Source organism: Parasteatoda tepidariorum, chromosome 3 (assembly GCF_982258835.1).
Source record: "Parasteatoda tepidariorum strain Cologne lab strain chromosome 3, Ptep-v5.0, whole genome shotgun sequence".
In the NCBI taxonomy this organism is placed as follows: Eukaryota; Metazoa; Arthropoda; class Arachnida; order Araneae; family Theridiidae; genus Parasteatoda; species Parasteatoda tepidariorum.
This window is the reverse complement of record NC_141757.1, coordinates 8524878-8540379: the sequence shown is the minus strand read 5'-3', so window position 1 is coordinate 8540379 and position 15502 is coordinate 8524878. Positions and strand designations below refer to the sequence as shown.

Here is a 15502-nt window from a genome sequence, read left to right as displayed (position 1 = left end):
CTATAGCTTTGATATTTAAATTCATCATTAATTTTGACAAAACATACATTTTACTATTTATTTGTTTAGCAGAAATTTGGGAAATGCATGTGATTTTAAGATATGAAAAACAATCTTCTTAAACAGTCGCTTTTACTGTAAATGATTAATTGGAACGGATTATTTTTGCGATATTTTTATTCGATGAAGTAATTTTATCTAAATAATTGAAAATTCTATTTGCAATATAATTCACGGAAAGGGAATGAACGAATATTTTTAATTATAATATCACTATTTAACACAGCGCATGAAATTTCAAGCACGACTGAAGATTTTAAAATCGCAATTATTTTATTTTATTATCATCGTTGAATAGCCGACCCAATTTTGAGTTTACGACTATCAATGTTCAACTCCGTAGTCTTGTAATTTTGACCCGATTCAAAAGACAGGGAAACTCCGGATAATTAGCTCCAGAGGTATGATTTGTTATGGGAACATAAAGGACTTTGTGACCCGACAGATTTAACGTGCACCAGTCACCATTTACTGCTCGGAGATAGAACCCACGACCACTTGGGCATAGGCCCAGTGCCCTACCAACCAGGCTATCCCGGGATTATGTGTTACGATTCATGAAAAATAAGAATTTATTTTAAATGTTATCAGATGTAGTACTATGATGGCGCAGGGGATACAACATTCGTCTCACAATTTGGTGACCCGGGTTCAATTCCAGCGATAGCTGGCAGATTCAGCACAGGGGTTGATCCGACCACAGTGCTTGTTGAAGCCGGTATGTTGCTACGCCCGTTGGCTTCTTGGCGTCATTGTTATCAGCCAAGAGCCAGTTGATGTAAAACAACCAAAGAGCATACACGCTCGGTTTTTGCATCTCCGCAGCGCTACCAGCGCACCCGCAAAATAAATAATTTACAGTCCACGTTGTCCAAGTTTGATTTTATACACCCCGCAAGCTATCGCACAAAATCTGGTCCGAACGATCAGGAGGATAAAGATCCAGTATATCGCAAATTTACAATAAAAAACCCGCATTCATTATTGGACTGACCACGCATCGCATCAGAAATAACGCAGCATATCTCCAGCCATCGAATTATTGAAAGGTAGGCAAATTTTCATTATTTATTTACCGCATAATTTCATTTAATAAATAATGGATAACATCGAGAAATGTAGAAAGAAACGCGCTAGAATCAGAACTAGCGCTACAAAACTAATAGCAAAAGCAGATACTATAATACAAAGTGACACTAAAGAAATAACAGAACTAAATGAAATATTTGAGCAATTAAGTCAAAAGGAGAGTATTTTGACATCATTAAATTCTGAAATTGAAAATTTAATTTCGGTTCCAGCAGAATTCGAAACTGAAATTAGCGCTAGCGAAGAATACAGCGAAAAAATCATCAGTGCTAAGTGCAAAATTAAAAATTGCTTAACCTATTTAGAATCAGTTAATCAAGTGAAATTAACTCCCGCAAGTTTTGTAAACAATAGTGTTAGCATAAAATTACCAGAAATTCCGCTTCCGAAATTTTCGGGTAAATGTGAAGAATGGAGTACTTTCAAATTGCAATTCAATAATGTTATTACATCCAATAATCAGTTGACAAATGCACAAAAACTACACTATTTAAATTCAGCTTTAATCGGAGAAGCTAAAAATCTTATTACATTAGATGATACATTCACTTCATTATATACAGCTTTAGAAGAAAGATACGAAAACAAAAGGTTAATAGTAGAATCTCACGTTAAATCAATATTAGATATTGAAAAATTAACGCATGAGTCGGCTAAAGACTTACGTAATTTAATTGATTGTGTAAAGAAAAATATAAGAGCATTAAAAATTTTGGAGTATAATCGCAATGATCTTTCTGATATTTTTGTTTTAAATATAGTACTTCAAAAATTGGATAGGGAAACTCGAAGGCAGTATGAATTAAATATTAGCTCAAACGATGTTCCTAAATTAGATGATTTATTTTCATTTTTGGAAAAACGAGCTCAAATATTAGAAAATGTTAGCAAAACCACTCCTTTAAGATTTAAGTTAAGTCAAGAGAGAAATCCAAAAACGAAAACATTTCTAATTAATAAAAGTGTAACTCAATCATGCATTTTGTGTAAAATGAATCATCCTATCTTTAAGTGCGATTCTTTTTTGAAATTGAATAGTCATCAGAGAAGTGAGCTGGTATCAAAACATAAATTGTGTTTAAATTGTCTAAGCAGTCAACACAAGTTATTGAATTGCAAATCGAAACATTTATGCTACATATGCCACTCAAAGCATAATACACTACTCCATAAAGAACGCGAAACTATAAACAACTCTGCGGTTTTGGCTTCTTCTTCTCACGGTCATGACCTCAATCCCGAAGCAGCGGTATTTAATATTCATCAACAAAATAATGAAATTGTTTCTGCTTCTTTATCTTGCATTAATTCGAAAAATAAAACAGGGCTTCTTCCGACTGTTTTAATTTGGGTTTTAAATCCTTTAAATGGATCTTATATTCAATGTAGGGCGATATTAGATTCAGGCAGCATGTCGAATATTTGTACAGCTAATTTCGCTAATAAATTAGATGTACCTCAAGAAAAAATAAATTATCGGGTTTCGAGTTTGGGCGGAAACGAAACTACAATAAGATCAAAAATACAAGCTACAATTTGTAATGGTAATAGTTCTTTTTTGAAAACTCTTGATTTTTTAGTGGTATCCAAAATTACCGATTTTCTTCCTGTTACATCCTTCAAAGTAGATAAGTTAGAAATTCCGCAACAATTAGCAGATCCTAATTTCGCGGTAACTGGAAGAATAGATATGCTTTTAGGCGCGGAGGTATTTTTCGAAATTATCAAGGCTGGAGATATCCGCGTTGCAAACAGTGATTTGGTGTTTCGCAATACTGTTTTTGGATACATTGCAACTGCAGCAATAAATACCCGCACTCCAAAAATTCACTGCGGTTTCATAACCTCTCAAACAGAAGTCGAAGACTGCTTAGAAAAATTCTGGAGAATAGAGGATATAGACTATAAAATGAAAATTCAGAGTGAAGAAGAAAAGTATTGTGAATCACATTTTCAGAATACTTATCGCAGAGATGAGCATGGACGATTCATTGTACAGATGCCAGTTAAGGACGTTGAGCGTTTAGGAGTGTCCAATGACTTAGCCGTGCAACGTCTGAATCAACTATGGAAAAGATTATCCAGAAATCAAGAAATGCAAGATTTATACAAATCATTTATGCAGGAGTACTTAGACATGAATCATACGGAAAAATATGATGATAATGAAAGCAATTCCGGTAATCAAATTACCTATTACCTCCCACATCACGGTGTTTATCGTCCAGAGAAGACAACCACTAAGTTACGTGTTGTGTTCAACGCTTCATCAAGTACCTCAACGGGTGTGAGCTTGAATGATGTCATTTTGAAGGGGGACGTGGTCGAGGACATTTTCGAAATCATGACTCGATTTCGTAAACATAAATACGCTTTCACGGCAGACATCCAAAAGATGTTTCGACAAATCAAAATAGATCCATCGCAGCTTGATCTTCTAAGAATTGTTTGGAAAGATTCAGAGTACGCAAAACCTGTAACATTCAGACTCAAGACAGTCACTTACGGAACTGCTTGCGCTCCATTTCTCGCAATCAGAACTCTCAAGCAGTTGGCTAAAGATGAATTACGATTTCCACTGGCATCATTAGTTCTTTTGGAAGATATTTATATGGACGATATCGTTTCAGGTGCTCAAAGTTTAGAATGTGCTCAGAAAGTGCAACAACAGCTGAACGATATTCTATCAACTTGTGGAATGTCTCTTCATAAGTGGAACTCTAATTCAAGGGAGTTAAGGAACAGTTTACCTGTAGGTGACCCAGCAGAGCATGATTTTGCATCAGAAGTTGATGCGAGTGTCAAAACTTTGGGTGTAAGGTGGAATTCAATTGAAGATCAATTTACGTTTAAAGTATCCATCCCAGAAATGACCACAAAATTCACTAAGCGTGAAGTGCTGAGTTTTATAGCAAGACTGTATGACCCATTAGGCCTTTTGCAACCTGTCATCACGAAAGCAAAGATATTTCTCCAAAAATTGTGGGTACATAAACTGTCGTGGGACGATCCCCTTCCACCACAAATCGCAGGTCAGTGGCTTAATTTTGCATCATCTATGCAACATATAGAAACTATTCGCATTAATAGATACATTTTAACTGACTTTTTTACAAAAACTGTTTTAATGGGTTACGCTGATGCCTCGGAATTAGCGTATGGAGCTGTGGTTTACATGTACTGCCCAGGCCTAGCTGAATCTAGCACTTGCCGTCTTATTGCGAGCAAATCTCGTGTTGCACCCATAAAAGTCATTTCTATACCACGTTTAGAACTATCAGCTTGCTTACTTCTTTCTCAACTTATAAGAAAGGTTTATAATTCTCTTAAAATGGACATTGACGAAGTCATTTTGCATACAGACTCGACCATCGCACTTGCATGGATTAAAACGCCAGCCCACCAGCTTAAAACCTTTGTTGGAAACCGAGTCTCCAAGATCCAAACCTTGACTGAGAACTACCAGTGGAGACATATTTCTACTCATAACAATCCCGCAGATCTCATTTCCCGTGGCTTGGATCCTCAAGAACTTTCCTCATCAGACTTGTGGTGGTCGGGTCCGTCTTGGATGAAAAGTGGTGAAATATCGCATTTGGAGGAAATCCCTCTCTCAACAGACGCTCTCAAAGAAGAACGCAAAAAGACATCGTGCTTGATTGAAACAACTCCTATTGACTTTCCGATCATTTACAATGTTTCAGCATACGTTAAGTTAAAAAGAATTATAGCTTGGTGTCTCCGCTTCATAATGAACTGTAAATCTCCGAACAATCGCATAAATGGTTATTTGACTAGTAATGAGATAAAACTAGCTAGAAACGTTTTGGTCAAAATAGTACAAAAACAAGAATTTCCAAACGAATATCACCAGCTAAAAAATAGCAAACCAATTTCTTCGAGTAGTAAGATCCTCTCCTTGAATCCGTTTTTGGATGAAGAGGGCCTTATCCGTGTTGGCGGTAGGTTAGAAAATACACAATTATCGAATGAAAGAAAACATCCTATTCTCCTACCGAAAAAACATCACTTAACTAATCTAATTATAATTCATTATCATGAATCCTTCTTGCATGCTGGAGCACTTTTACTATTATCAGTTATTCGCAAAGAATTTTGGATAGTAAATGCTAGATCAGTTATAAAAAAGCAAATCTGGAAATGCATAAAATGCTTTCGATTAAAAGAAAAAACCGCGACACAGATAATGGCTCAATTACCACCTTCAAGAGTAACGCCTTCTAGAGTATTTTCCAAGACTGGTCTGGATTATGCAGGTCCATTTTTTGTGAAACCGCGATCTGGACGTGGAGTTAGATCAGTTAAAATGTACATTTGTATATTTGTGTGTTTCGCGACAAAGGCGGTGCACATCGAAGTTGTTGGAAATTTAACCGCTGAATCATTTATTGCAGCTCTAAAAAGATTTGTTGCGCGAAGAGGAAAACCAAATGAATTATTTTCAGACTGTGGTTCAAATTTTGTTGCTGCAAATAAGGAAATTAATCGAGTAGTTAAATCTCTTCAAAAAGAAGAATCCATCCATCAGTATTTTGCCGATGAGCAAATTAAATGGCACTTTAACCCACCTTCAGCACCTCACTTTGGAGGAATTTGGGAAGCTGCTGTGAAATCCGCAAAATCGCATTTGAAAAGAACAATAGGTGATCATAAATTGACCCTTGAAGAGTTTTTAACTCTTACTGCACAAATTGAATCCTGCTTGAACTCTCGTCCTTTGTGTCCAGTATCGGACGATCCCGCTGAGCTTTCAGCACTTACCCCAGGACATTTCCTTGTGGGAACCGCTCTTTCCTCTATACCAGAAGAGAACCTTCTAAGCGAAAACATATCCCCATTAAAACGTTGGCAGTTGACTCAAAAACTTTTCCAGAATTTTTGGAAAAGATGGGTTAACGAGTATATTTCCAGCTTACAGCAGCGCCCCAAATGGTTGCGAGAACAGCCTAATTTGAAAATTAACGATTTAGTTCTCATTAAAGAGGACAATATTCCACCTTTGAAGTGGAAATTAGGGCGTATACAAGAAGTTTTTCCTAGTGCTGATGCTAAGGTAAGAGTGGTCAGTGTCAAAACTGAGACTGGAACTTATAAAAGACCCATTCACAAACTGTCAGTTTTACCTATTGACTGATTAACTTTCTTTATTTTATTTTAGACTTTTCTTTTGTTTTGTGTTAGTTATCCGGTTTATACCAAGGAATCTATACATCTGTTTATAATTATATATATTTAAATTTTATGTATGTTGCATTAGTTTTTATAATTATCTTTTTATTAGATGTATAGTTTAATTCTGTTTTTTGTCAATTTATGTGCAAATTTTGAAACTATGTTTCAAGGTGGCCCGGTATGTTGAAGCCGGTATGTTGCTACGCCCGTTGGCTTCTTGGCGTCATTGTTATCAGCCAAGAGCCAGTTGATGTAAAACAACCAAAGAGCATACACGCTCGGTTTTTGCATCTCCGCAGCGCTACCAGCGCACCCGCAAAATAAATAATTTACAGTCCACGTTGTCCAAGTTTGATTTTATACACCCCGCAAGCTATCGCACAACAGTGCTGACGTAAAATATTCTCATGGATTAGAGTCCCCTTGCCGTCAAGCTAACGGTGGAAGGTTTTCCTCTCCATCTAATGCAAATGCGGGTTAGTTCCATCAAAAAGTCCTCCACGAAGGCAAATTTTTCCCTGTATTCAATCCCTTGTCTTCTGGATTGGGTTCAAAATTACAAGGCTAAGGAGTTTAACATTAGTAGTCGTAAACCCAAAAATTGAATCGGCTGTTCAACGACGGTTATAAAAATAAAATAAAAACAACAGTATTATAGCACATCGTATAGCAGCCTATTTTTTAAAAAAACTCATTAATTAGGAGGCCGTATTTTCAAAAAAACAGTATATTTTATGAAGAAAAAAAATCAAAAACCTTTAAAGATTAATGTATTTAATTTGCTTCAAAAATAAAATTAAAAAAGGTTAGTAAATAGGTTTAACAAGGTATTTAAGTACAATGTTATTTTCCGCATTCACGCGATTTCGATATGGAACAAAACGGAATTCTGTTATTCACCTTATCCTCCATTTTGAGAAAGAAAGAAAATGGGTATTCCAAGATAAAATTTCTTCGAAATCTTCGGCAGATTGCTATGATTTGCCCCAAAACCTGAAGGAGGGAAGAAAAAAAAAAATATTCCTCTATCATTTTTTTTCTTCTGTTTTATATTTCTAGGGGTGGTTTTTGAGAGAACCAATTTTCTGATTGTAAGTGGTTCAGTTTATTCTCAAGAAAAAGAGACGCTCCGAACTCTTTAGAACAAAATGTTCGTGCTGAAAAAAGTTGTATAAAAAAGAACTAAACGGGGGTAATATTTATTCGATCTTGTTACATTTACTTTAAACTTACTTCAAATTGAAGAATTTCACATTTTCGCAAGTTTTAATAACATATATATAAAATCAAAATCAAATAAGTGCATTAAAAATATGCAACGTGTTATTGTAATTTATAAATCACTGAAAATTAAAGCATCGGAGAAATTTTAGATGAAAAAATAGATTTTTTTTTATCTTTTTTCAGAAATAAAAAGTAATTAGAATATATATATATATATTTTTTTTACCCATTGGAAAAATGGGTGTTGTTTTGGTTTTGATTGCATGCGCACCTTATTTGGACGTCATCACACTTTTCAACTATGTTCAAGAGCAATAGTAAACAGTGCGCATGCCTCGTCATTGCATGTGTTGCTATGGCAACCGCTGTTTGATATTTTTTTTAGAATTCTTTTTTTCACTTTTAATTTTTCTTTTCTTTTTTTAAGTTTGCACGGATTGCTTTTATGTTACAACAATTTATATACCAAGCCCAGAATACTTTGTATATTAGAATGCTCAGAATGGTTTTTATTTTTATATTCTTTTCATTATTAACTTATAATTACTGTCTTTTGACGGTGATTTTAATATAAATATGAATACTGAAGACGAAAAAGTATTTTGTGACATCTTGAAACACGTGAATAGGCAGGATTTGAAAACCAATCCGAAGACAAACATCAATGGAGACAGTTTTTGCAACCCATGATTTGAACTGTTGTGACGTTTATCGGAGTCAATCCAGAAAAGATAAAAAGCATTTGACCAATGGGTAACCAGTGATCGTGATAAAGCAATTAAAATTTTTTATGTTTTACCTTAAATGCTAAATCAATGAATATTTTATACTCAATTTTAAAAAAATGCCTAGTTTGTTTTTGGTTCATAATGTTTTAATATTACGTTATTTATTTTCTTTATTATCAATTTGCTGTTTCACCAAAGCGATAACTAAATGAAAAATTCCAAAATATAGTGAAATAAAAAATATTTTGAAACAAAAAAAGAAGAAGCTTAAATCTGGTGGTAAATTTGAATTGTATCTTAAACTGAGATGCCAATTTGCACAGCTTTGAAAAATATATATTTTTCCCTTTTTTTTCTTTCTGAAAAATCAAAATATTTTGCTTCTCCTTTTTCTCCGGGAAGCAACTTAGTTTTCTTTTTCAGAAAAAAATAAAAATGGATAAAATAAAAAAAAGCAGACCCTTAAACATTTTCCCTCAGGCCAATATCTATCTTCTTTTTCAACACTATAAGTCAACATTTCCTCTTTTAGCTGCACAAATTGTGCAGCACTTTCATCACTTTATTATAAGAGAAACACTTTATTTTAAAAGTTGGAAACTGGTTGGTTGAACCTTATTCAGGACGAAGAAAATAACTTTGGTGAGGAAAAAAAGACTGCAAAAATCTAGCCAAAGAATGGAGAAAGGAAAATAAATACAGCTCTTCGAATGCGTTACTAACGCGGGGAATTGTTCGGTGTGGAAACACCGAACAACTATTGCAGAAAACAACTTAGAGGGTGCGCAACAGATTCTGATTTAGCACCAGCATCATATGCACTAAGACCCAGCGCAGGCAATTTTTTTTAATTAATATTTTTATTTTTTATGACTGTTGTTGAACGGCCATCACCCAATTTCTTGCGTTTACGATTATTTGTGTTCAACTCTGTAACCTTATAATTTTGAACCCAATCCAGAAGACAAGGGAACTCCTGAATCAAGTATTGGGAGAAATTTACCTTCGTGGAAGACTTTTTGATGGAACTAACCCGCATATGCGTTACACGGAGAAGATAACCACGAAACCCTCCCACGGTTAGCCTAACTGCAAGGGGACTTTGTCAGTTCTTGAAAAGAACACTTTCAGTTAAAAGAGTGAGCCAGGTCAGCCATCTGACGATTCTTCAAAAGAGTCCTCAAATTTTTCATGTGCTGATTCGTCTCCACTCTCTGACTTCATATTAAAATTCCGATAGAATTTTTTTTTTTAAAAAAAGACAGCGCAATTAAAAACCAACATTTCAGATAAATTTATATATTATATGGCTCTAAGGGCCATATTATTTTTCTTTTTATCCCGAGTAAAATAGGCAGTCGAACCCCGGTTCAACGAACCCTTATTTACCGAATTTCGCGATTTAACGAATATTAATGAAGTAAATTTATAGGAAACATTGAAGATCGACTCTGTCACAGAAGTCGATGATGTTGAATCTCCTGTGAAAACTTACTTTTTTTGAAGCTTTGCACAGTTTGGATAAAACTTACCTAATAGTGAAAACTTACCTAATGCAGCAAGATGTAGATGAAGGAGCATTTTCTTCTTTTCATGAAGTCGGGAAAAAAAACTTTTTAAACTAAGAAATCCTGGCAATAAGAAAACCTTACTCACGAAATGCTTTAAAATTTCAAATTAATCAGCGCGTTATCATTCGCTGTATTATAAGTTCCTGAATAAAAAGTGTAAGATTTCTATTTATTTTGTGTATTTGCTTATTAGAGATGTTCGAATATTCATAAGGTTAGTCATTTTTTTATTTTGCCCCATTATTGCGAATATCCTCGATTTAGCGAATAATATTTTCATTTACTATTTATTCGTTAAATCGGGGTTCGACTATATGAATTATTAATTTTATTTTTCATTAAGTTTATAAGACAATAAGTTATCCCGGCTTACCTTATCTTCCTAAGATTCTCTCATAAAAAAATTAATTATAAAATGGTTTTATTACTAATTTTGCATTTTATTTAGTTTACGTTACATAACATTTTGAACAAATATTTGTTTTCTATATCGTGATTAAAATAAATATGATCTACTAATAAAATGAAACAATTTTTACTAATTTAACAATCCATCTCGTTTCACCTTTATTTTTTAAAAAAAAGAAAGTAAAATAAATAAATTTTTCGTCTGTCTCTGATTAAAATAAATATGATCTAAGAGTAATAAAATAACATCATTATTTTTCAGTGATTTTGTAACTTATAAGGGAGCCAAAACGTGTCAAATTTTTTTTTGTTTACCTTATTTTCAGTAGCATTGCGTGAATTGAATAGTTTTTGAAAGATTATTTTTGCTGATTTCTTTAAATATGACTAATTTAGAAAAATATTATTTTATTTAAACCGTTAAATAAAGTTTTGGAAAATTTTCTTATTCCTAATAAACTGATTCTTTGAAAATAACCCCTTTACAATAAGCAACCTTGTAAATCTTTCTTTTTATCTCTGCAATTCACCTCTTTAAGAGTAACATTTCGCAAAGAATTCTCATTAATAATTCCTTTCCCATATTACGGAGAATAAAAGTTTCCACCAAAACGGGATGAATATTAATTCACTTTAGGGGAAAATATCTTTCATAGACAAAATATGTCTTTCTAACGAAGCAATTACTGATATCTTATTAACTCGAAGAGAATAAGTTCTTCGCTGACGTTTTCAAATTTAAAGAAGAATTTAATTCTTTTCGTCTGATTTTTCAACATGAAATCCCTCGTTAGGGATTACTTTGATGAAAAGGGAAACTAATTCCATTTCATAGTTACGGTTCTAGTTTAGCTTTCTTCATTCATTTGAGAATTAAATTGAATTTTTGAACGGAAAGTAGAGATGTCTTTTTTTTATTTTTTTGTTTGAATCTCAAGTCATTTCAAAGGATTCTTCCAGAGTGATTCTTTCGCTTTTAATTCATTTCAGAACGCAAATGCTAAACATTTGAGTGTAATAATTCCGTTTATAATTATTCCATTATGGTTGAAGTATTTTATCTTTGAAATTTTATACATCTAACAAATTTTAATACTTTATTGTTGTGTAATATCACATCATGAATAGATACTGTTTGAAGACTGATTATTTCTTCTTTTGTATTTAATATCAATACTTAACAATTCTCATAACAAATAAATGATAACAATGCAAAAGCTATCGTTGTTATAGCGAAAAGTTTTAACAAAGTTAATAAAATGCTTTTCGAAATCCATAATGCGTAATCACGATATAGATGAAACTTACAATTGAATTGTAGATTAAGAATGATTTCAAAATTTTTGGGAAAGTTGATTTAATAGTGTTGTTAAAATAAATTGAATAAATTATACATTTCAGAAAGAACGGTCTAGTCTTTCACTTTTACGAACTTTGTGTTGATTCTAAAATAAGTTATGATTTTAAGCTAAAAAGTAATTTCATGCATAAATTGAGTAATAATTTGTATTGTTATTTGAAATTTCACAGTAGCACAGAATGTTACAGTGACGTCATAAAAAAGTAAAAATTATTCCCAGTCACAGTTTTGATCATTTTAAATTGTTCTAATGAGATCATAATCAGAGCCTGACTAAGGCAGGGGCAGTTGCCCCGGACCCCCACATTAGAGAGGTCCCCAAATCGAATAGAAAGTTCATTTTACGTTTCCTTCTTTGATGAACTTTTTTTTAAACAAAATATCAGCACAGTGTAAAATCCGTCAGTTTTGAGTTAGCTTCTTCATTAATCTATCGTATGAACACAATCTATATTTCTCAAATCCATGGCTTTCTAGAGTGGAATTCAGCTAAATTTTCGAAAATACAGGCTTCTAATTGGCTTAATTGAGCCATCGTAATTGCGAAAATTTAGCTGAATTCCGCCCTAATGTCAGCAAGGATATGAATTTTTCGCAGCTAGATAACAATTAGAAAACTGCATTCTGCATAATGGACATAGAAATGTCAGAAAATCAATAAAATGGACAAAACGATATTTCGTCTGACCATTAGGAGGATAGGGAATTTATAGCTATTTTTGGTTCTAGTCAATTTTCTTGTTATCTGTAATGAGGTGAAAAATTTAGTTACCTCCATAAAGTTTATTTCTTCATTACTGAAGTAGAAAAGCAGGGGGGGGGGGGTGCAAAAAAGAAGTTTTTGCCCCTGGCCCTAATTAGGCTAAGTCGGGGTCCTGATCATAATGTGATGTTACTGATAAAAGTTTCTCTAACAATTTCTTGTGACTTTCGTCAGTTGGTAGTCTCACCTATACATTCCTGGAACTGAAATCACTGATAAGATTTGATGCCACTAGTTGTAATTTAATCCCGTCTTGATTTGCGTCTTGTCTCTGACCCGTCACTTTGAAGCAATCTCTTAAAATTAAATAGGTGAATTACAACAATTACATTCACGAGTGATCTTTTTTTGAAAAAAAAATCAGTAAACGTGTTTGTTAAAAAAAATGTTTCCGTACAATATTGTTCTTAACTCTAACGTTCACAGTGTCAGATTTATGTTAAAAATTTCAAGTCTAGCATAACTGTTATAGCTTCAAACCGTCTTGATACGATTTATTTTGTTCAAAAATATTATTGCAGGGGTAGAAAAATAAACGTTTTCGAGCGAATTAACAAAGTACTTTTGTAATTTTTTTTTTTATTTTGAATAAAATGCTCTATTTCATTTTGCTTACATTTGGACTAATATTAATTATAGTTCTATCACAATCTTTTTAGACTAGGACGCTTTTTTTTTTCAGCAGCAAATAAGTAGCGAAAATTCCTAAAGAAAAGGCGCAAAAGAACTTGAAAAAACAACAACTCAAAACATTGGTTAATCTTTCTAAAACAGAAAGCGCCTAACAATTGGAGAACAATTTCTCAATATTTTTTTTCCTTTCTGTTATCAACAAACTTGCAACCGATAACTTCCGTATTCGTGTTCGCACGCTGTTACAGATGTGTGTATTATGATAAAATACACTTTTTTTGTCTTCAATTTATTATTATTTAAAATGAAGCTTAAGTCCACATTGCCTACTTCATTCCAATGAATAAATGTGATTTCAAAACATGCAGAACTGTAATAGTTTTAGAATATTTTTCTTCTTTATGGAATAGCACATATTTCTGCATATATATAATTCGGAAAATAACAATGAAGAATCATCCGACTTACTTGAAATCATATCATTTGGGTTGATTATTAATAGAATTTTTTTTATTTCAATATGAGGAATTTTTAAAATAGTTTTTACTTTCGTAAGCATTCTTTATTTTACGTTTTTTAGTTTATGAATAATGATTTTTTTTTAAACTTCAAAATTTTTTGATAAAAATTGCTGTCAAAAAGCCTTTTTTGCAAAATTAAATGATTTAACGTTATACTTTTGTATTTCTGCATACATATTTCATATTTTAATGTTTGAAGCAATATGATTTAGAAAAGTATGGAATATAAAGTTTAAATAGACCTTTCATATTGGATCACTAAATTTAATACAGTGATTTCGCAAGCATTAGGTCAGCACATTTTTTTCGTTCCAACGAGGGGTTCAAATTCAGAAATACGATACTTTTGAACCTATAGTCGTCTCTAAAAGATATATTACATGATTAAAATTTATCGATTTGTGTTGAATCCTTTTAAAACGATAATACATGCTTTGTTTTACTTTCTTTAAATGTTATTTGTTTGTTGATTATTGATGATGTACAGTTACTTTTAAGAATATATTATTTGGCGAAAATGGACGAACAACTGGATACGCAATGCCACCTCTTTAAAAATGGTAGCCCTTTTGACATTATTCATTTGAATTTAAAAACGAAGAACTCATGTGGCAACGATAAAAAAGTAAATATTTCAAAAAAGTGATCACATTTAATTAACTATGCATTAAAACTCGAAGAAGAGGTAGGTAAGTCCTATTTATTTTATTTTTTTACTTATAAGTTCTTATAACAAAGAATGAATTTGTATTTGTGATTTAAGGTTAATTAGAATAAGTTAGTGTTTTAAGATTGATAATTAAAAAAAAATTCATATCTTTTGACTCCACCTTTGGTGTTTATTTTCAATTTTTTTTAAGTTTAATTTCTTTGTTTAAAGCTTCTTTCTTTTTCAAATACTTAATGATTGGTAATTTTCGATTGCCAAGTCAATGTTATTTCATTTCATTTGATCACATTTGTTTTAGTTTTCTCTTAAAATATTTTTATTAGTTCTCTTTTATTTTTTATAATATTTTTATTAGTTTTCTCTTATTTGCTTTTATTCTTAACCCAAATTAACAATAGTTTTATATGGCTTTTACTTCTGAACTTAGATATATTGATCTTATACAGTAATGAATTTTTTTGCTCATTTATCAATATTTTAGGCTTTTTTTTACTAAACACATAAATTTTAAAATAATTAAGAAATTAAAATATTTTAAGTTTTATTGTATGATAAATTGTATGCTGGAGTCCTCCAAAAATTATTTTATTTAATTATATTAATTTTCATTATACAAAATTATTTATTTGTTAATATTAAAAATAAATAAATTTTTAGCCTCAGTACGAGTTTTTTAAAATGAAAAATGCTCATTGGTATGTAATTATTGAAATATATTACGTATTATGTAATTATTGAAATATATTACGTATTATGTAATTATTGAAATATATTACGTATTATGTAATTATTGAAATATAATAATTATTGAAATATATATCGATATATTACTGTGAATGACCGAAATTGGTGGTTATTGACTTCCACCGGTGAATACTGACAATCACATAGTAAGAGAGCCGTGATGGCTCAAGGGATAGAGCCTTCGCCTTTCAATGCGGCGAGCCAGGTTCGAATCCCAGTCGATACGAATTCCGCATCCGGCTTGCACCGACCACAGTGCTGAAGTGAAATATCCTCAGTGGTAGACGGATCATGGGGTCCCCTTGCCGTCAGGCTAATCGTGGGGGGTTCTCGTGGTCTTCCTCTCCATGTAACGCAAATACGGGTTAGCTCCATCAAAAAGTCCTCCACGAAGGCAATTTTCTCCCAATACTTGATCCAGGAGTTCCCTTGTCTTCTGAACTGGGCTCAAAATTACAAGGCTACGGAGTTGAACATTAGCAGTCGTGAACCCATAAAAATGGGTCGGCTGTTCAACGACGGTTATAAAATCACATAG

General features: G+C 32.5%; 1 protein-coding gene across 1 annotated transcript; it reads left to right on the top strand.

The window, feature by feature from the left end:
* Positions 1–1159: 1159 nt before the first annotated feature.
* Positions 1160–6304, top strand: LOC147812747 (uncharacterized). The gene is made up of 2 exons (XM_087158524.1): positions 1160–1814; positions 2730–6304. The coding sequence occupies exons 1-2, from the start codon at positions 1160–1162 to the stop codon at positions 6302–6304; spliced, it is 4230 nt and encodes a 1409-aa protein (XP_087014650.1).
* The last annotated feature ends 9198 nt before the right edge of the window (positions 6305–15502 follow it).